Raw genomic sequence first — 17044 nt, forward strand, 5'->3', positions numbered from 1 at the left:
GGGGCGGGCGGGCGGGGCGGCGGGGCGGGGCGGGGGCGGGGCGGGAGGGTCGGGCGAAGGCGGGGCGGGGCGGGGCGGGGCGGGGCGGGGCGGGGCGGGGCGGGGCGGGGCGGGGCGGGGCGGGGAACTGGGTGCAGAGTGTTCGGCGGAGCGCAGCACAGCCCGCCCGCTACAAGCACTACGAGGCCGAGGCAGCAGACTCATTCCGAGAGTCGTGCTCGTCGCTGTCTCTCTCGCACTCACGGGTCGTCCCGTATAGATGCGAGAGAGACAGCGCGATGAGAACGACTCTCGGAATGAGTCTGCTGGGCGGCAGGGCCAGGCAGGCCCAGGCAGGGCGCAGGGCTCGCTACAAAAGGGGAAGTTCGGTCGCGGGCCGGGACACTTTTGCCCACCTAGTTTGTTGGCGCGAGTTGCGCTGACGCCACGGGGGCCGACGCGACGGACTCGAAGGCCTCGCCATCAATCAAGGCGAGCAGGACGAGCGGCACACTGATAATTCCGAGAGTCATTTTCGTCGCTCTCGCACTCACGGGGCGTCCCGTACGGGTGCGAGAGAGACAGAGAGACGGAATGAGTCCTGCAGGACGAGCTCGACGAGCAGGGCGGAGCAAAGGCGGAGCGCAGCGCCGAAGCAAGGGGACTTTGCACAAAGGGTCTTGTGTTTTCAGTCTACACTGCCGGGGACCAGGACCAGGGCCCGGGGACTGCTCCCAATCTACCGGGCCACAGTGGGCCAGAAGACCGGTGGAGACGGCCAAAACTCTAGACGCGTTTTGGAGCTCGAGAGTCGCTAATGGGACTCGAACCGAACGTGTGACCCTATCAATGGATTCCCCGTTCGGAGAGCAATCTATTAGTGGTGTCACGCGTTCGGTTCGAGTCCCATTTGGCGACTCTGGAGCTCAAACCGCGTCTAGAATTTTGGCCGTCTCCACCGGTCTTTTGGCCCACTGTCCAGCCCTGCCGCTCCGCACCTTGTACCGCGTTGCGTTACGTCCCCTTCACTGGCATGCAAATGGGAGGGAAAAGCCTTGCAAAGTAGGAACAGCAACACCCCGGCCTGGCTGGCTGTTCCGAAGGGTCGCCTCTCGTACGCGGCGCCGTGGCGAAGCCTTGCTCGGCGGTGAACAACTTCACGTGTTGAAGTTTCGCTGTGAATCCGCGCCGGCAGGGTGCCCGCTGCTCTCTGAGCCGAGCCTGCAAAATTCTAGTTGAACCGCTGTAGCCTCGCTAGCCATAATGCCCCGCCACTCGACCCTGCCGAGTGGCCCGCCCCGCCCCCCCCGCCCCGCCCCGCCCGCCCCGCCCCGCCCCGCCGTCAACAGGGCAGTGGCGCTGCATGGAAATGCCACTTTGCCACGCGCGACCCGCCAGGCCCGCCAGGCCCGCCAGGCCCGCCGGGACACAAGACACTTGAGGCGTCCCGTGCCGTCCACCCTCACACAGGGCGTGCCGTTGTGCCTGCAAAGCACCGGCCAGGGCCTCGGCCGCCTCGACCGCCTCGGCCAGGGCGGCGGAAAACTCGAGCACCCGGGCCTCGACCCGGGCACTGCCGGTACAGACAGCCCCCGCTGGCTGGCAGCACACAGTGGGCCGGAAGACCGGTGGAGGCGGCCAAAACTCTAGACGCGTTTTGCGCTCCAGAGTCGCTAAACAGGCCTCGAACCAAACGTGTGACCCCCACCAATGGATTCCTCATTCGGAGAGCAATCCATTGGTGGGGTCACACGTTCAGTTCGAGTCCCATTTAGCGACTCTGGAGCTCAAAACGCGTCCGGGATTTTGGCCGCCTCCACCGGTCTTCCGGCCCACTGTGCAGCAAGAACAAGGGCCCAGGCCAGAGTTCTGCAATGGGTGGGTCGGCTCGACCCGCCGCCTGGGCTGTGCGAGAGAGAGCGACTGTGCACGGGTCTTGGCGAAGCGGCAGCGGTCTGGCCATCCCCCCCTGCCAAATGTTGTCAAACTGTTCCGGGACGGTCCCCGTCACCGGCCGGCAGTGTCGCTGGCGGCCCGGCGAGCGGCGTTGAGGTGCGCGCTTGCCTGGACGAAGCGAGCACATCATGCGTCTCTCTCGCTCTCAAGGCGGACCTATGGGAGAGACAAGGACGGCTGCGGCCGAGCGGCCGCTGCCGTGGCTCGCAACGAGCCAGCCGAGCCTAGCGCGCTGCGGACACGGCTCCGCAGCGGACGTCGAGCCTGTGCGGGGACCCGGGTGGAGAGTCTACCCGCTCCTAGAGCTGGGTCGGGTCCGGACCCGACCCGTGCACACCCAGCCGGGCCGGGTCGTGGAACCATGGCCAAGAGCGCAAGACGGCGGCGGGTCGAGAAAACCCACCCATTGCAGAACTCTGGCCCAGGCGAGGGCCCGGCGCCCAGGGCCCGAATGGGCCGCTCGAGCGCGCAAGCGTGGCGTGCGCCCGTTGCGGCCGCCGCTCCATGCGTCCATTCCAGAAGGTCAGCACAAAAGAGCGAGAGTACCGAGAGCTGCAGGTCGCTCTGTCTCCCTCGCTCTCGCGGGCCTCTCCGTAGGGGTGCGAGAGAGACAGAGCGGGGCGCTGCGCGCGCTGCGTCGGTCCAGCGGAGCCGCGGACGGGACGGCACACGAGCCACTCAACCCTCCCTTTGCTGGTGCTCGCCTGTTGGCCCGCCACCGCCACCGCCCCCCACATTCCGGCTGGATCCAAGTTTACAAGTTTGGAGAAGGCGGAGGCGAAGCAGGCGAAGCGGAAAGTGGCTAATGACGAACGGGGAGACTGATGCGCTAATGAGCAGCATGCTGGCAGCACGCCGGCGGCCCAGCATCGCGAGCATCAACTTCCCCAATCTCACACGAGTATCTGGAGCGCATGTGAGGTACAAACTTTTCAGTTTGTTACACGAAGGATTAGTTTGTGAATGTCGGAGATTTTTCTTTGAAAGCTTATATGAATATGCTGACAAAATACTTTGTTGAAATGACAGGCTACTATTGTTTGTAGGTGCGGCCTAAAATAAACTATTTTTTGACATTTTGAGAGCGCCCCTTTGGCTTTGGACACCGGCCCGTTCGGGGAGGGGGTGCTGCTTGTTTATACGTGGCATCATCGTGCTTCTCGGGCGCGACTTCGAGTCCCACCAAACTTTCCAAGAGAATCCTCGAGACCATCCTCGAGACCAGGCTCCAGGGGCTGGGGCGGCCGGGGGCGGCAGGGACAGGGGCGCCGAGGGGGACTCGCGCGACAATGACTTGCGCGATTCATACTTTGGTCCTGTCATGCGGAAAAAAACAAGAACAAGAAGACAAAACTCCGAGGTGTCAAAGCTTTCCTGCTGTTTTTTTTTTACCGTGCGTAGCGCAAGGTAGCAGATTTTTTTTTAAAATAATAAAAACAGTTATGTGGTGGGTCGGTGCCGGTGCCTACCTCAACAGTCGACGTGCCCACGCCGAGTTCAGCAACGAATCCGACAGTGGCGGTGCTGGACGTCCTGGCGCTACACTCACACACACACACACACACACACACGCTGGCGCACGCACGGACGCTCGGCACGCAGGCGGGCAACGCCAGGCAACGCACGCAGCGTGAACGGAGTGACGGGGTGACGGGGTGACGGAGAGGCACAAGACGACCTTCCGCGGCGAGACGGCGAGAGGATGTGAAACGGGGACCAGGCGCCGCTAACGCCCCCCGCCGTGCCTTGCGCCCCAGCGCGCCCCGGGGCTGCCAACCTCCCCGCGGCAAGGCGGCAAGCGTCACACGCCGCCCGAGAGGGTCCGACCGGAGAAGCAGCCACGGCAAAAGCAACCCAACTTGGCAGTTTGACACTCCTCGCTCTCGCCGTTGCGGGCTCGACACTCTGCAGCGAGCCGCGCTCCGTTTCCGGAATTCCCTTCCGGTCCACTTCCGGTGGCGGACGCGGCGTGCGAGGGTGGCAGGACTGGCGCCGAGCCGTTCCGAACGCGTTCCGAACGCGTGGCGCGAAACGCTTCGGCCGTTTCCGTCGCCGCCCGACCGCGGCGTCGGAGTCAGTCCGCGCGCGCTGGCGCCAGGGTGGGAGGGAGCCGAGGCGAGCCGAGCGCAGCCGCCCGGCCGGCCACCCCCGCCGCCCGCGCCACCCCTTCTTGATCAATACGGAGGTGGCGGCTCTCGCGGCCCGCGACTGCCCTCCGAGTTGGTACGCGTCGGTGCACAATAACGGTATTTGTCGGCGCTTTGCTGCGCTTTGCGCTGTGCGGGTACCTCGTGCCCTTCCCAGTCGACCCGGCGAACCTTGCCAAGCCAGCGAGGCCGCGGACCGCACTTCCGGCTGGAGGTCCTCGAGGCCCGGAAGTCGGACTCTCCGCACAGCACCAAGGCCGGCAAGTGCTTCTCGGCGGTCTTCTCGACCTCCTCGTGGGAATCCGCGTCCTGCAGGACATGACGAGTGCAGTGCCGACCCCCCACACTCCACAGCACCGGCAGGATTGAGACAGCGTCCCGCAGGCAGCGGCCGCAGGTGACGATGCCGGAACTTAACCTCACTTTGTGCTGCATCGTAACCTCGCTCATCGCGTCAGCTGTTACCATCGCCCCCGCCGACAAGGTCGTCTTCTCCTTCCCGGAGTTCCCCTACAAGGAGACCGGCAAGAACGTGAGTAGCTGTGAACGGAGAACGCGCTAAGGGGCGCGTGAAGCCTTCCTTCTGCGATTCATTTATTTTCCTTTTCCTGTGTCCAGGAGATGGCCTTCCACGAGTACGAGTCGGCGTGCGAGCAAAGTCCTTCCTGCAGCCAGCTCGCCTCCATCAGCCGCGTGCGGTGCGTGCGGGAGTGCGTGTCGCCGTCCTGCTACTCGGAAATCTACCAGTCCGACCAGGTAGGGGCAGACACGCAGTTAGGAAAAAAATAATTAAAGTTTTATTATAACTGTAAAATTTAGGCTTGATTTCAACGATTGCAGTTGGAGGAGGGCGAGATAGACGTGCGGCTCAACTCCTTCAAGGGCTGCTTCGTGCAGCGAGTGCATCGCCAGCGACCTTGAACCAAAAGACCGGAAGGAAGTTCCACCGGAAGTAAGGTCACGATCGCACAAGAGAAGCGGGGCAGTGCCCTTGGCAGTGCCCGACATGGACGTCGATTCGATTTCAAATTTCAAAGCACGAGTTCGTTTAACGTTGCAGGGTTTGTTCTCATTAGCGTAGCTACAGCGTAATTAATTAGCAATATTCGTGTTAAGGTCGATTTAAAAGTAATCTAAGAAACCACGTTCCTCAATAATTAGGCTTGAGTCTCTGCCTTTGTGTAAATAAGGTGCCAACTGTAGTAATGTCGTTGCCAATAAGCGAGTTGAGTGGAATTTTTTCGCCAACATTTGCAAATCCATTCTAGAGTAAGGCGGTGAGGTGCTGGTCGGTTCCCGCGATCTTTTCCCTCCTCTGTACAGTCGCAGCAGAGTAACCTTGGGGCCCGGGTCTGACACCGGCGCCAGGCCACGCCAGGCAGGCCCGATATAGAATACTCCTTATTATCGGCCGAGGGGAAAACTCCCCAAGAAGGCCCCAAATCCTGCGGGCCTGTGGGTGCCTGTGGGCCCTGCACCGAGGGCACCTCAGCGCAGGGGCCGCTCTTAAACGACGCATGCACTCGTTTAAATCACGCACGCACAAAGAGGGACAACCGTGTATCTGTTTGACGCGATTTACGGGCGGCCCCTGGTTAAGCAAGAGAGCTTCCCTCGTAGTTTCTATTGCTCTACTTTAAGTGTCACGTGATACTACCGACATGTTAAGTCTGTTGTGCTCAAAGCAATTTGGAGTGAAATTCTGTGATTGATAAGGAGTATCAGTATTAGTTTGTATCACCTTCGTAGGAAAAGGTTTAGATATAAAGGTAACAAAAGTCTGTTGATTAAAAAAAACATTGTAACTGATTTTTTGTATTTACTGATTCTATTATGCACAGCCCTTTCTTACAATCATGATACCAATCACATATGGATAAAACAACCGAACAGAACAAATTTAAGTCCACATGCTGTCATCATTTCGTAGCTAACCCTTTCACACTTGACATGAGATTGGGTGGAAGGTTCGCAGTCACTCGCAGCAGCTGGAAAACGAAAAATAAAAACCAATGACTAAGCCTTCATTTTTTTAATTATTTTTTTTGTCTTACCGCGTCTGCAATGCCTCGGCCGACGGTGCCCATCTGGAAGTCCGGTACGGCCTCGGCCAAGGCTGAGGCGATTTCGATCGCAGTTTCAGTCAGCATCGTGGGCATCGGGCGTCTGGAAGCGAGGCGGACGATTCAGATGACATTTTGACTACCTGCGTTCTTCTAGGGCGCGGACGCGCGGACTGAAGGCCTACCTGGGCGTGGGTTCGGGGGGTTGCTCGGCCGGTGCGACGTGTCGAAGCCACTCCATGAGGAAGGAGACGAAGTCGTCGCTGAGCTGGAACAGCGGCGCCTGCTTCAAGTTGAGCTTGATGAGCACGTGGTTCCAGGGCTGCTGGCACAGCGTGGGGCTGCGAGACATGAGTCCCGCGAGGGCGCGCCACACCGCGTCGCTGTCCTCCGGCTTGCCCCGCACCTGGAAGAAAGACAGTGCACTGTCAGGGCAGGACAGAGAATGGACGAGACGCGGGGCAACGCGGCGTACAGTGGGCCAGAAGACCGGTGGGGGTGGCCACTAGACGCGTTTTGGGCTGCAGTCACTAAATGGGACTCGAACCGAGCGTGTGACCCCACCAATGGATTCCATGTTCGGAGAGCAGTCCATTGGTGGGGTCACACGTTCGGTTTAGCGACTCTGGAGCTTAAAACGCGTCTAGAATTTCGGCCGCCTCTTCCGGCCTTCTGGCCCACTGTGTCGCCTTGTCACCTTGAGGGCCTGGTTCTGCAGCATGAAGTACAGCGACTGCAGCATCTCCGCGTCGTCCTCGAGGATCAGGAACGGGTGCTGCTTGGGCTTGAGGACCTCGAGCAAGAGCAGCACGCCGGCGGACGCCACTTGCAAGTCCCCGCTGCACACCGCCAGCAGCAGCGTGCCCACCTCCAGTGGCGTGGCCGCCTGCACCACCTGCAGCAGGCCAAGCAGGCCAAGCAGGCAGTGAGACGGAAGAGAAAAGACGACGCCTCATTCGCAGCGCACAAACTTTCGAGCAAAAGAGGCAGTTTGGTCGTACCGGCGCCTTGAGCAGGGCGTTGTCCTCCTCCAGGTGGCGCAGCAGGCTGAGGGCCGTGGCGCAAACTTGGACGTCCTCGTCGCTCGCGGCGGACAAGACCGCCTGCGCGAACCGGGCGTCGCCCAGCAGCGTGGCGTGGCCTGCGAACGGGAACAGCGGGGACAGGCTCAGTTCCAGCTCATTGGGTGGGGCGGAGGGAAAAGTTGCCTCGGGAGGAGGCTGTTAGACAATGCGGGGTCTAGTGCCCTCTAAAAGGCCGGGTAAAGTTACGTTCCGTAAACGGGGGAAAAGTACGTCAAAGACACTCGTACCTCGCGGGTCGCTGCGACTGCGGCCGTCCTCCAGCAGCTTCCTCAGGATGTACATGGCGGCGGTGAGGTGGCGGGGCGTGGCGAGCTGCTGCCTGCCCAGGACGCCGCCGAGGAGGTTGGCGACGCGCAGCGCCATGTCCGCGGGCGGCGGCTGGTACACCTCGGCGGCCAGCCAGACCAGCAGGCCGCAGCTGTCGGCGCTGGAGTCCTGCACGGCATGGCCCCCGCGGCTGCCCCCGCAACGGGACAGCGACAGTGGCAGGCGCCCCCACAGCCCCGCGCCCAGGTCCGCGGCCACGGCGGGCTGCGCGGACGCGGCCTGGTGCAGTACACGCGCCGCGGTGTGCGCCACGCGCCCCGGCGCCGAGGTCACCACGTCCTGCACAACGTCTGGCTTGGCAAGGAAGTCAACGAGGACGGTAAGCCCCAGGCCGGCAGTCTCTAACGGCCTCTTACCAGCAGCGGGTGCACCGCCTGCCTCTGGGTCAGCACGATCTCGAGGACGGGCGCGGCGATGCCGACGGCGTCCTCGTCGCTGGCCTCGCCCTGCGACACCTGCGACAGCCACAGCTCCAGGACGACCTGCTGCATCCGCGCGGACACGGCCGAGGCCTGGAAGGCCCAGTACAGCAGGCAGGGGTGCGCGGTGAAGGCCGCCGCCAGGGTTCCGCGCACGTCCGCGTCGACCAGCAGCTGCGTCAGACGGCAGCTCGCCGCCCGGGCCGCCTCCGTCATGCAGTCCGTCGCCAGCACGCAGTTCACCTGGAGCAGTACAAGTGAGGGGCGAGGACCTCGTGGTCGCGCGACGCCGAGGTTTGGGACCTTTGGACTTACGGCGAACGACACCCACACCATCTTGAGCACGCTGGCCGGCACGCGTTGCGCGGACGGCCCGTGCGGCAGGCTCAGGACGTAGGCAGGCAGGCTGTCGGCGAGGAGGAGCTGCCCATCCTGGCCGCCCACACTGCAATCAACCACACGCCTCTGTCTCTCTCGCACTCACAGGGCGTCCTGGGGGCGTGAGAGAGACAGCCTCCACACACTGCACTTGCCTGCCCACGACGGCGCGGAAGTACGAGTGCAGCAGCACCAGCAGCTGCGCGGCGGCGCGAGGGCCCGCGCTCGCGTCCAGGGGAGCGAGCGGCAGGTAGCCCCAGCTCTGCAGCACCCTGGGCCACTCCAGGTTGGTGGCGGGGAGCACGGGCGCGGCGGAGAGGAGGAAGGCCGCCAGGTCCGTGGCGCCGGGGCCTCCGGTGCCGCCGTCGGCCCACGGCGTCCACCAGGCCGCGGCGTCCAGCAGCTCGGCGGCGAGGTGTGCCAGCATGGAGCACAACAGGTTGAGCGCCGCGTCGCTCCGCCTGCGACGCGAAGCACAAAACAGCCGTGGGTGCGAACACGAAGGGGGAAGCGAAGGGGCCGAGCGAACTGGACTCACTTAAGGACTTAAGGACTCTAGACTCACTCTGTTCGGTGCAACGCGGGCAGCAGCCACAGGAAGTCCTGGCAGGCCAGGGTGTCCGCCAGGGCCACCGCGTCCTTGCCGTGCTCCAGGCTCGTCACCAGCGCGTCCAGCAGCACCCAGGTCATTCCCGGCTGCGCGGGACCCCGCTCATACAACTCGTCCAAGCCCAAAACGACCTGGAAAGGGTCACCGTTATCCACTGACCGCCGGAAGGACCTGGACTATCCGCTGCCCGCTGAGCGCGCTCACCGATTCCTCGTCGCTGGACTCTATGCGCGCCCTGGCTGTCTTGACCACGATGGGCAGGCACTTGTCCAGCATGACCTGCTGCATCTCGGCCTCGAGCCGCTCCATGGTGCGCAGGGCGTCGTCGCACTCTACATCGCTCAGCTTCTCGCAGGCGGCGCGTACACTGGCCGAGGAAAGCTTTAGTAGAAAGTAGGCGGCAGGCGGCACACAGTGGGCCAGAAGACCGGTGGAGGCGGTCAACATTCCGGACGCGGTTTGAGCTCCAGAGTCGCTAAACAGGACTCGAACCGAACGTATGACCCCACCAATGAATTGCTCTCCGAACAGGGAATCCATTGGTGGGGTCACACGTTCGGTTCGAGTCCCATTTGGCGACTCTGGAGCTCAATTTTGGCCGCCTGGCCCACTGTGCGGCAGCAGGTGGTTGCGTCATTACCTGGTAATGCGGGCGGCGATGGCGGACAGAATTCCGCACGCCCATTCCGCAGTGCTGTTCCGCTCCTCCTCGTCGAGGCCGTCCCCCTGGTCGCCGCCCTGGTTGTCGCCCGGGTGCAGCAGGCCCTGCAGGGCGCTGCTCACGGCGCGCACGCACGAGGCGATGGTGACCGCCAGGCCGGTGGGGTCTCCGGGCTCGCCGCCGACGGACACCACGCACAGCAAGGAGTACAGCATGTTGGCGACGCACAACGTCGTCGGCGGGGAGGCGCAGCGCGCGTCCAGGACCAGGCGCAGCGTCGACAGCAGGCCCTGCGGGGGACACAGGTTGGAGGCGCACTGCGCCGACCTCAGCACCGAGCGCCATCTACAGCGGGAGCGAAAAAGGCGAATCAGAAATCGGCGCTGGGCCTTCCCTATGCATCGGGCACGCCCCCGGCTCTAGAAGAAGATCTGCGGCACGACAGTAGCCACCACAGCGCAATCGCCGTGGTGCACTGGAACTTTGTCGCGGGGCAAGGGGAGGGGAAGGGAAGGGGTGGCTTTGAAAGGGAGATGAGGCTAACATTCCACTGTATCCCCATTTCACAATCAGGTGCCCAGCTAAATAAAAACAAATCTTATTCGGAACTGAAAATGGAAAACCTGATGAGTCTCCGCCCTGAATCTCACCTTTCAAGAAGTGTCGATACAAGTCGAAGGATGGCTCGCAATGCTGACTCACACTCCGCAGATTTGCTAGACACCATCAGAGCCAAAAAGTGGGCACGCCTCTGGGCTGCTTCCACTGCAACGACTGCATGGCCCTCCAGAAGCATTTTGTCGCTGTCAGAGAGCAGCTCTAACACATACGTGAGACGCCTGTCGATAGAATTGTTGCTCACGTACAGGGCTTCCTTGTAAAGTTACAATGTAGAATACTCAAAGAGAAAAGCCCTACTCTCGGGTATGTTACTAGTGCACTCACTCTAGTAAAGGCCATGAATTAGTTGACATGGCATCACATAGAAAACCAACCATGTCCTCTTCCAGCATAAATTCTCGCAGAGGGTATGTACTGCCCAGAGATTCATCCTTCAGACAACATTCCAGAAGATCCACAGCGGACAACTGGAAATGAGAAGGAAACATCACGGCCATTTACGAAAGTGTGTTTCATTCCCGCACACATTGAGAAAAGCTGTCACGACCGTTACCATTGTCTCAGAACACCTGCTTCTCAGAAGTTTCTTGATTTCATAAAGTGCTTCGGCATTCAGAGCCTCCAAACTTTCCCGAATGTTCGTAAGCATATTGGAACGATGTAAGTAGCCTTCAACAAAACGTAAAACGTATGCTTCCCAAATAAAATTAGCCGTATCCACAACACACATGTGACACTGTCGTTAACTTGTTCAAATGAAAGCTCTAAATTTCTCATAAGGCGGCAGAAACAAGAAGATCGATATATCGATATATCAACTTCGATAGCAATCGCTCTCTGACGTCATCCGCCTCTTTTTTCGTTCCTTTCTGTTTACACTTGTCATTAACAAAACTTCAAGGTTGATCTGACTTAACAAACCAAGGACCTCGCCATTTCTTGATCCCAACGTGTTCAAATTTTCTTCAAACATGGTAACGTGGTCGATATTTCAATTGTCATTACGTTGTGTTGACTTTATTTGACTGGTGGAGGTTATGTGTTTGCTACCATTGGTGGAGATATAGAGATAGTGATCCTTACCGAAATACCCTTGCTCTCGCTCTCTGTTATCTCTCCAGCTTGTTTTGTTTTCCTCTCGGTCACTTTCCCTTGTAAGAGGGTGTCGAAAAGTTGTTTTTTCTACCCATATTTACTGGCGTTCCTCAGTGAAATTTCATCTCAAACGATTCATTTATCTCCCGCAGGTTAAGAAAATGAGCTGGCAAGTTTTCTGGTGGGTTATCAGTACAATATGTATACCAGTATCATTGCCTCTTGTAACAATGCATCTGTATAGGCGTTATCGCTTATATCAATTAAGAGGTCAACTTAAAGGCAAGGTAAGAGAAAGTTTGTCCTACTAACTGATAAGTGCTGCTTAAGGTTGTATCATTACTTAATAGGTCCTGTGCATCTACTGATTTAATTCTCCTTTGTTTAGGTTGTCTTAATAACTGGTGCCAGCTCTGGCATTGGGGAAGCACTCGCCCATCAGTTTTATCTTGCCGGTTGCAGAGTAATCCTCACAGCTCGCCGCCAGAAAGAGTTAGAAAGGGTCCGTGAGGACCTTCTCCGAACTCACACAGTATGTGCTGTCTCTTAACTTGTATTTGTCTGCCTTTATGTTCTGTAAAGTAATAGGAACAACTCTATTTAAAGCAGGTTGTGCCTGTTCACCAGCCAGTTGTCATCACGATGGACTTGGCTGATGTAAAGTCAATACCAATTGGAGTTGAAAAGGCTAAATCAATTTTTGGATGCATTGACATATTAATTAACAATGGGGGAATGAGTCAAAGAGGAAGTGTCCAATCAACAAAGCTGGAAGTTGACATGCAGATAATGCAGGTCAACTATTTTGGTCAGGTTGCTCTAACCAAAGGTCTGCTTCGATGTGATTTTCTCTTCCCTATGTTTTTGAGATAAAGTTATGACAAGTTTATTTTTAAATAATGCTTATTTTTTTCAGAAATTCTACCCCTTATGATTAACCGAAAAGGTGGCCACATTGTAGCTGTCAGTAGCATTCAAGGAAGAGTAGCAATCCCTTTCAGGTGAGTACCTCCACTTCAGCAACAGAATAGAATAGCTTAAGTTTTTATGCCTCTCAAATATTTTCTACAGGTCAGCATACTCTGCTTCCAAACATGCTCTGCAAGCATTTTGCGATAGCATGCGCCCAGAAATTGCTCGACACAATGTGCATGTGACTGTTGTTAGCCCAGGATATGTGCAGACTTCTCTATCTATCAACGCGGTCACTGGAAGTGGTCAAAAATATGGAGGTGATTGCTCTTTCATTGGAAAATACTTGTCATGTTTTATATGTTGGTAATGGTTCAAGTTCTTTTGTGTTTTTCTTATTCAGTGATGGATGAGACAACAGCTGGAGGCTATCCACCAGAATATGTTGCTGAACAAATCCTAAATGGGGTGATACTAAAAGAAAAGGAAATAATTCTTGCAACTAGTGGGCCTCGCTATGCTATTCTGTTGCGCTCATTAAGTCCGAGTCTTTACTTTTGGATCATGCAGAAGAGGGCTAATAAAATGTTGGCTGATGCTACAATGAAAACAAATGCTTCTGATTCAGCAGTGAGTAACAAAGCTTCATCAGACGTTGCAGAAAAGAACAAGAGAGCATAATAAATTCTGAACACTAGATCAATTTTTTTTATATTTTTTAAATATTTGACAGTGGAAATTTCCACTACACTGTAGGATAGCAATGATTTTGTGATAAAGTTATCAGTATTTGGAGTCCAGTGAGTTGCATGATTTAAAAAAAAAAGTGAGATAAGTAATTTGCTGACAAAAATATTGTGATCTGTACTGTAAAAGCTCACTCTCAAAGGTAAAATTCTGTGTTATATTGGACTTGTGTGACTTGTTGCCTCATCATCCAAGATTAAACCCTTATAAAATCAAAATGAGTAATGAATGATAAGTTGGTAATTTGATCCTCGCTCAGAGCATGGGACAGGGAGAAAGATGTGAAACACAAAATCTGCCTTCACATCGTTTTAATTATAAATAATCAAAATCAAAGTTCACATAAAAGTTTAAAATAACAGACAGAAACTGATATAAAATTGAAATATCACAACAAAAGTAAGAAATATGACGCACTGCTCCTCAAGTATCTTAGAATGACAAAAAAGCTTCCTAGTTCAACTACTTTGTACAGACTCTCCCAAGAAATTTAAATATTTTCCAAAGAAAATGCCATATGCACTCTCATTTGCTTACAAGGCTGACCATCTTGAACACAATTTTATGACTTAATTCAATAATTAGACTTACACTCAATGAACAACTTTATCACTGGACAATACTGCAGACAGTCAAGTTTCCAAAGAATCACAATAAGAAGTGGTCAAAGACATCACAAGATCAACAAAGTTCAAGTATTAATGGCTTTCTTGATGCTACCACAAGCCTTGTCAGATTCAAGAGGAAAATTAATGACATGTCATCAACAGTACTTGAGGACAGCACATCCACAAAGTTATACCAAAGCCAACACAGTACTAGTATATAATGCATGAAGTCTGTCCATGAGTCTTACAAACTCAACAGGCAGAACGTTAAAAGCACGTGATGGGAGGGTAAAAAAAAATAATTCAGCAGCACCAAACCAAATTTTGGATTTTGTAGTCAATTCATGTCAGATGGTGAGAAAAGGTTAATTACGTAGCTTTCATTTAAACATAAAAATAATGCCCAAGGCATTTCAAATTGAGGGTTGCTTTGGGAGGAAAGGAAGAAGATTATGATGTAGCAAGCAGTCTGAAGAGCTACATGCAGAAATTTTCCAAACCATCTGGTTAAAACCAAATAGAAATCTAAGTTTATTTTGTACAAAACACACTAAAGTTAAGGTAACATTATGGGGATAGAAACATTCTCTACTAACACTAGATTGACATGAAACCCAGATAACATTACATTATTATTTTCACAATGTTCTGAGAAAAACAAGTTTTAGTTGTAGAGCTTGAGCTGAAGTTGAAAAGAAAAGGGAACAACATTTAATCATCTAAGTTTTCTGAATTGAGAAGCATGCATCAGCTAAAGACATAGCCCAGAGGAACACAAAATTTATGGTGTACAAGTAGAAGAAGATTGGAGGAATGGCCACAATAGGAAGATAAAAGGAGGTACAATTTCTTCACATCAATCACCCAAAATAAGAAAAGTTTTATTATCAGTGATCAGTAGAAAGTACTGTACACTGCCACCTAAAGTTAAGAGCTAAAATTTGAAAGAAAACCACAAACTATAAAGTGAACATGATTCCAAGTTTACACATCTACAAGCATACCTCTGATCATAATGAAAGACCTCAATTCATGCATTACACACACACGCAATTTAATATATAGACAGAAAGAAAGAAAAAGAGAAAACTTGTATTGATGAAATCAAAATTCAATTTGCTATGACCATACTGTATGAAAATAAGAGTACACACAAACATTACATAAATAATAAATAGAATGTGCTTAGACGAGGAGCAACTACAGACGAACTCTAAATTGCTAATGCTCTTGTGTTTCAAACTGAAATTCAAATTTACATTTTTCAGAGCTGTCACAATACTGCTGTTTTATACAATTCATTTTTTTTTCCATGCTATGTGATTCCCATTCTGCACGTTTTCCTTCAGCTTACAGTAGTATTATATAATGCATTTAAAAAAATTCAAAACTAAATTTGACCAAAATGGTCTCAGTCTGAGCAGAGAGGGTCATAGCCTCTTGAGAGTGCGTTTTTTGTCCTTCATGAGTTTCTTTTTGTCTGCTGCTACCTTTTTGTCACTGGCATGTTTCTTAGCTGTTGGGCCATCAGTGCTTTCAGGTGCACATCCCTTGGGAACCTTTGGGGCCTACAACAGAAATAATTAGATTTTGTTCAAAGAAATGTTCCACATACCACAGTCTGCAAAAGTACTGACACATACCTGGGCATGAATTTCTGTCATCATGCGGGCTCTCTGGGAATAATCCTCATAGTGTTCCAGTAAAAGTTTCCCTGCTTCCTCATTTAGAGCTGATTCGGCATTGGGTACAATTAGTAGACATTTAACAGTCTGAAGAAGGAAACAAAATACATACAAATCAATCAAGAAAGTAGCATTATAAGTTAATTGCAACAACAGAGCATTAGAGCATTTTGCTTACAAGTAATATGTGTTTTATTCCGAGGTCAGGCCGCCAATCCTTTTTGAGTGTGTTCACACAGATTTCTCCGTTCTTTGCAACATTGGGATGGAACACTCTAGTTAAGAAAAATCCCTTTGGAGGGGCTTGAGGAAAGTCTTTTCCAAGGGCTAACTTAACTCGAAAAACACCACCTGCATATGGGGTGCCAGCTAATGGGAAAAGGTAAAAGCGTTGATTTTCAGCAATTGTAAATTAAAATTTAACAGGCAAACATTAAAAATATCACAAAAAACATGGTTAATAAACAAACCTGGGCCATCAATGTAAGCTTGAATATCTGTGATGTCTTCTTCATTTATCTGAACCTTGATACCCTCAGGAGGTTCTGTGACCAACTCATGGAGTTCTTTTGTCAACTGTCTAATGATTTGTGGTGATAGGTTTTCCACATTCGATATCTGAAATAAGAATAAAATATTCACAGTTATCCCACTCAGCTCAGGAAATGTTAAATCTATATTTTAAGCTGTATTAGCTACAGTCACAAGAGGTTCTTCCAAGGGCTGCTGCACTCGCAAATTGCTTGAGTTGGCGTTGAACGCGGCGTTGGACCAACTCTTGCAATTGAGCATGCAACCAGCCCTTCTGCAATATGGCAGGCCTACGGTTAAGATTCATGCTACACTATTCTAAACGCAAATTGAAATACTTCGGTCATGCTATAGAAACCATACAGCTTCTCTTGGATTCATCTGAAAAGTGACGCTATAATAGTTGCTGCAAAACCTTTAACTTCCATGCAAACAATTTGAATAGTACACCAACATGGAAGTTGAAACAGTTCAAAGAACTGACTAAATTAATACAATAAATGGTTCTACCCATACCAAGTACATTGAATGAATTCATGCAAGACTGAAGGGTAACACAACATCCTTCTTCAAAGCCTCTAGAATACACATGTAGCAAGCAGCGGTCCAAAATACCGAAGCACATGAATAGGTCTACTAGTAGCCACAAAGAAATGTATTCAAATCTCAAGAATCGAGAGAAACAGTGATAATCCTACTCAAAAACAGTAGCAACATAACCTTCGGAGTCTGAATCACTGTGCAGAACACTGTTGTTCATAGACATTCTATATTTCTACAAAACAATTAATTCCAACAAAATTTACAATTTGCGAGTAGAAAGACGCAAAAGAAATGAAAGAGGCAAATGAAAGAAAGATGGACACAATACTAATGTCTAACGGTCACCAGATACATCTGATGGTTTCAAAATGTTCAAGCTTCAATTTTAAGTCCCACATATATGAAAGAGATGTATTACCGAGCTTACTGCAGCCATTCGTGATGGAAAAGATACACCAAAGCAAGTAGAAACGTCAGGGCACAATAAAATTTTCTCGAAAACGAGGAACTTAATACAAAACAACTACTAACGTCACAACGGAAGAGTTGAGTTGATGTTTTTGTAAATCTACCCAGCAAGCTGAGTTCCATTCGACCAATCAGATCATCTGGGACAGGGTACGTTCTACTACAAGCATCTCCTCTTTTGGAACATTTTTATATGCATTTTTAGAGTG

The 17044-nt window shown here is 52.8% G+C and overlaps 5 protein-coding genes across 13 annotated transcripts in view; 2 read left to right on the forward strand and 3 right to left on the reverse strand.

The window, feature by feature from the left end:
- The window catches only part of LOC117644419 (RNA binding protein fox-1 homolog 3-like), a 177527-nt gene extending 173901 nt beyond the window's left edge, over nucleotides 1–3626 (reverse strand). For all 5 annotated transcript variants that reach the window (XM_034383898.1, XM_034383893.1, XM_034383887.1 and 2 more), the window contains exon 1: nucleotides 3405–3626. The gene's annotated coding sequence lies outside the window, so the exon portion shown is untranslated. The remainder of the gene's footprint in view (nucleotides 1–3404) is intronic.
- Nucleotides 3627–4094: 468 nt separating this feature from the next.
- On the forward strand, nucleotides 4095–5970 carry LOC117644427. Of its 2 annotated transcripts, none has more exons than XM_034383910.1 (3): nucleotides 4095–4614; nucleotides 4701–4838; nucleotides 4902–5970. In XM_034383910.1, exons 1-3 carry the CDS (start codon nucleotides 4486–4488, stop codon nucleotides 4905–4907), a joined length of 273 nt encoding a protein of 90 aa, XP_034239801.1. In that variant the 5' UTR covers nucleotides 4095–4485; the 3' UTR covers nucleotides 4908–5970. The 2 variants fall into 2 exon arrangements, with proteins under 2 accessions (XP_034239801.1, XP_034239800.1); XM_034383909.1 differs by having other exon boundaries at nucleotides 4923–5958.
- On the reverse strand, nucleotides 5885–11081 carry LOC117644747. Its single transcript, XM_034384361.1, has 14 exons — nucleotides 10800–11081; nucleotides 10571–10713; nucleotides 10276–10464; nucleotides 9605–9970; nucleotides 9169–9331; nucleotides 8920–9095; nucleotides 8756–8815; nucleotides 8292–8421; nucleotides 7914–8219; nucleotides 7147–7365; nucleotides 6843–7040; nucleotides 6331–6551; nucleotides 6137–6248; nucleotides 5885–6070 (listed from the first exon to the last, which is right to left on the reverse strand). Exons 1-14 carry the CDS (start codon nucleotides 10974–10976, stop codon nucleotides 6002–6004), a joined length of 2529 nt encoding a protein of 842 aa, XP_034240252.1. The 5' UTR covers nucleotides 10977–11081; the 3' UTR covers nucleotides 5885–6001.
- LOC117644424 (dehydrogenase/reductase SDR family protein 7-like) lies at nucleotides 11079–13218 on the forward strand. 3 transcript variants are annotated; one of them, XM_034383904.1, is made up of 7 exons: nucleotides 11079–11220; nucleotides 11494–11628; nucleotides 11730–11873; nucleotides 11948–12170; nucleotides 12258–12342; nucleotides 12413–12573; nucleotides 12657–13218. In XM_034383904.1, exons 1-7 carry the CDS (start codon nucleotides 11218–11220, stop codon nucleotides 12932–12934), a joined length of 1029 nt encoding a protein of 342 aa, XP_034239795.1. In that variant the 5' UTR covers nucleotides 11079–11217; the 3' UTR covers nucleotides 12935–13218. The 3 variants fall into 3 exon arrangements, with proteins under 3 accessions (XP_034239795.1, XP_034239796.1, XP_034239797.1); XM_034383905.1 differs by having other exon boundaries at nucleotides 11951–12170; XM_034383906.1 differs by lacking the exon at nucleotides 11079–11220 and adding an exon at nucleotides 11278–11400.
- An 897-nt stretch (nucleotides 13219–14115) lies between these two features.
- Nucleotides 14116–17023, reverse strand: LOC117644425 (ubiquitin-conjugating enzyme E2 S). Of its 2 annotated transcripts, none has more exons than XM_034383907.1 (5): nucleotides 16899–17023; nucleotides 15764–15911; nucleotides 15472–15662; nucleotides 15252–15380; nucleotides 14116–15176 (listed from the first exon to the last, which is right to left on the reverse strand). In XM_034383907.1, the coding sequence occupies exons 1-5, from the start codon at nucleotides 16956–16958 to the stop codon at nucleotides 15039–15041; spliced, it is 666 nt and encodes a 221-aa protein (XP_034239798.1). In that variant the 5' UTR covers nucleotides 16959–17023; the 3' UTR covers nucleotides 14116–15038. The 2 variants fall into 2 exon arrangements, with proteins under 2 accessions (XP_034239798.1, XP_034239799.1); XM_034383908.1 differs by having other exon boundaries at nucleotides 16786–16957.
- Nucleotides 17024–17044: the final 21 nt, after the last annotated feature.

Source organism: Thrips palmi, unplaced genomic scaffold, assembly GCF_012932325.1.
Source record: "Thrips palmi isolate BJ-2018 unplaced genomic scaffold, TpBJ-2018v1 HiC_scaffold_18, whole genome shotgun sequence".
Classification (NCBI taxonomy): domain Eukaryota; kingdom Metazoa; phylum Arthropoda; class Insecta; order Thysanoptera; family Thripidae; genus Thrips; species Thrips palmi.

Bases quoted from the DNA above. Each gene is read 5' to 3' on its own strand.
- LOC117644424 (XM_034383904.1), top strand. The intron at 12,343-12,412 runs GTGAGTACCTCC...TATTTTCTACAG, and splicing joins AGAGTAGCAATCCCTTTCAG to GTCAGCATACTCTGCTTCCA. The intron at 12,574-12,656 runs GTGATTGCTCTT...TTTCTTATTCAG, and splicing joins AAGTGGTCAAAAATATGGAG to TGATGGATGAGACAACAGCT.
- LOC117644425 (XM_034383907.1), bottom strand. From the start codon at position 16,958: ATGGAACTCAGCTTGCTGGGTAGATTTACAAAAACATCAACTCAACTC. The intron at 15,663-15,763 runs GTTTGTTTATTA...TTTTCCCATTAG, and splicing joins AGCTTACATTGATGGCCCAG to CTGGCACCCCATATGCAGGT. The intron at 15,177-15,251 runs GTATGTGTCAGT...TTTCTGTTGTAG, and splicing joins TGACAGAAATTCATGCCCAG to GCCCCAAAGGTTCCCAAGGG.
- LOC117644427 (XM_034383909.1), top strand. From the start codon at position 4,486: ATGCCGGAACTTAACCTCACTTTGTGCTGCATCGTAACCTCGCTCATC. The intron at 4,615-4,700 runs GTGAGTAGCTGT...TCCTGTGTCCAG, and splicing joins ACAAGGAGACCGGCAAGAAC to GAGATGGCCTTCCACGAGTA. The intron at 4,839-4,922 runs GTAGGGGCAGAC...CAACGATTGCAG, and splicing joins AAATCTACCAGTCCGACCAG to TTGGAGGAGGGCGAGATAGA.
- LOC117644747 (XM_034384361.1), bottom strand. From the start codon at position 10,976: ATGTGTGTTGTGGATACGGCTAATTTTATTTGGGAAGCATACGTTTTA. The intron at 8,816-8,919 runs GTGAGTCTAGAG...TTCGCGTCGCAG, and splicing joins CCCGCGTTGCACCGAACAGA to GCGGAGCGACGCGGCGCTCA. The intron at 8,220-8,291 runs GTAAGTCCAAAG...GTACTGCTCCAG, and splicing joins TGGTGTGGGTGTCGTTCGCC to GTGAACTGCGTGCTGGCGAC.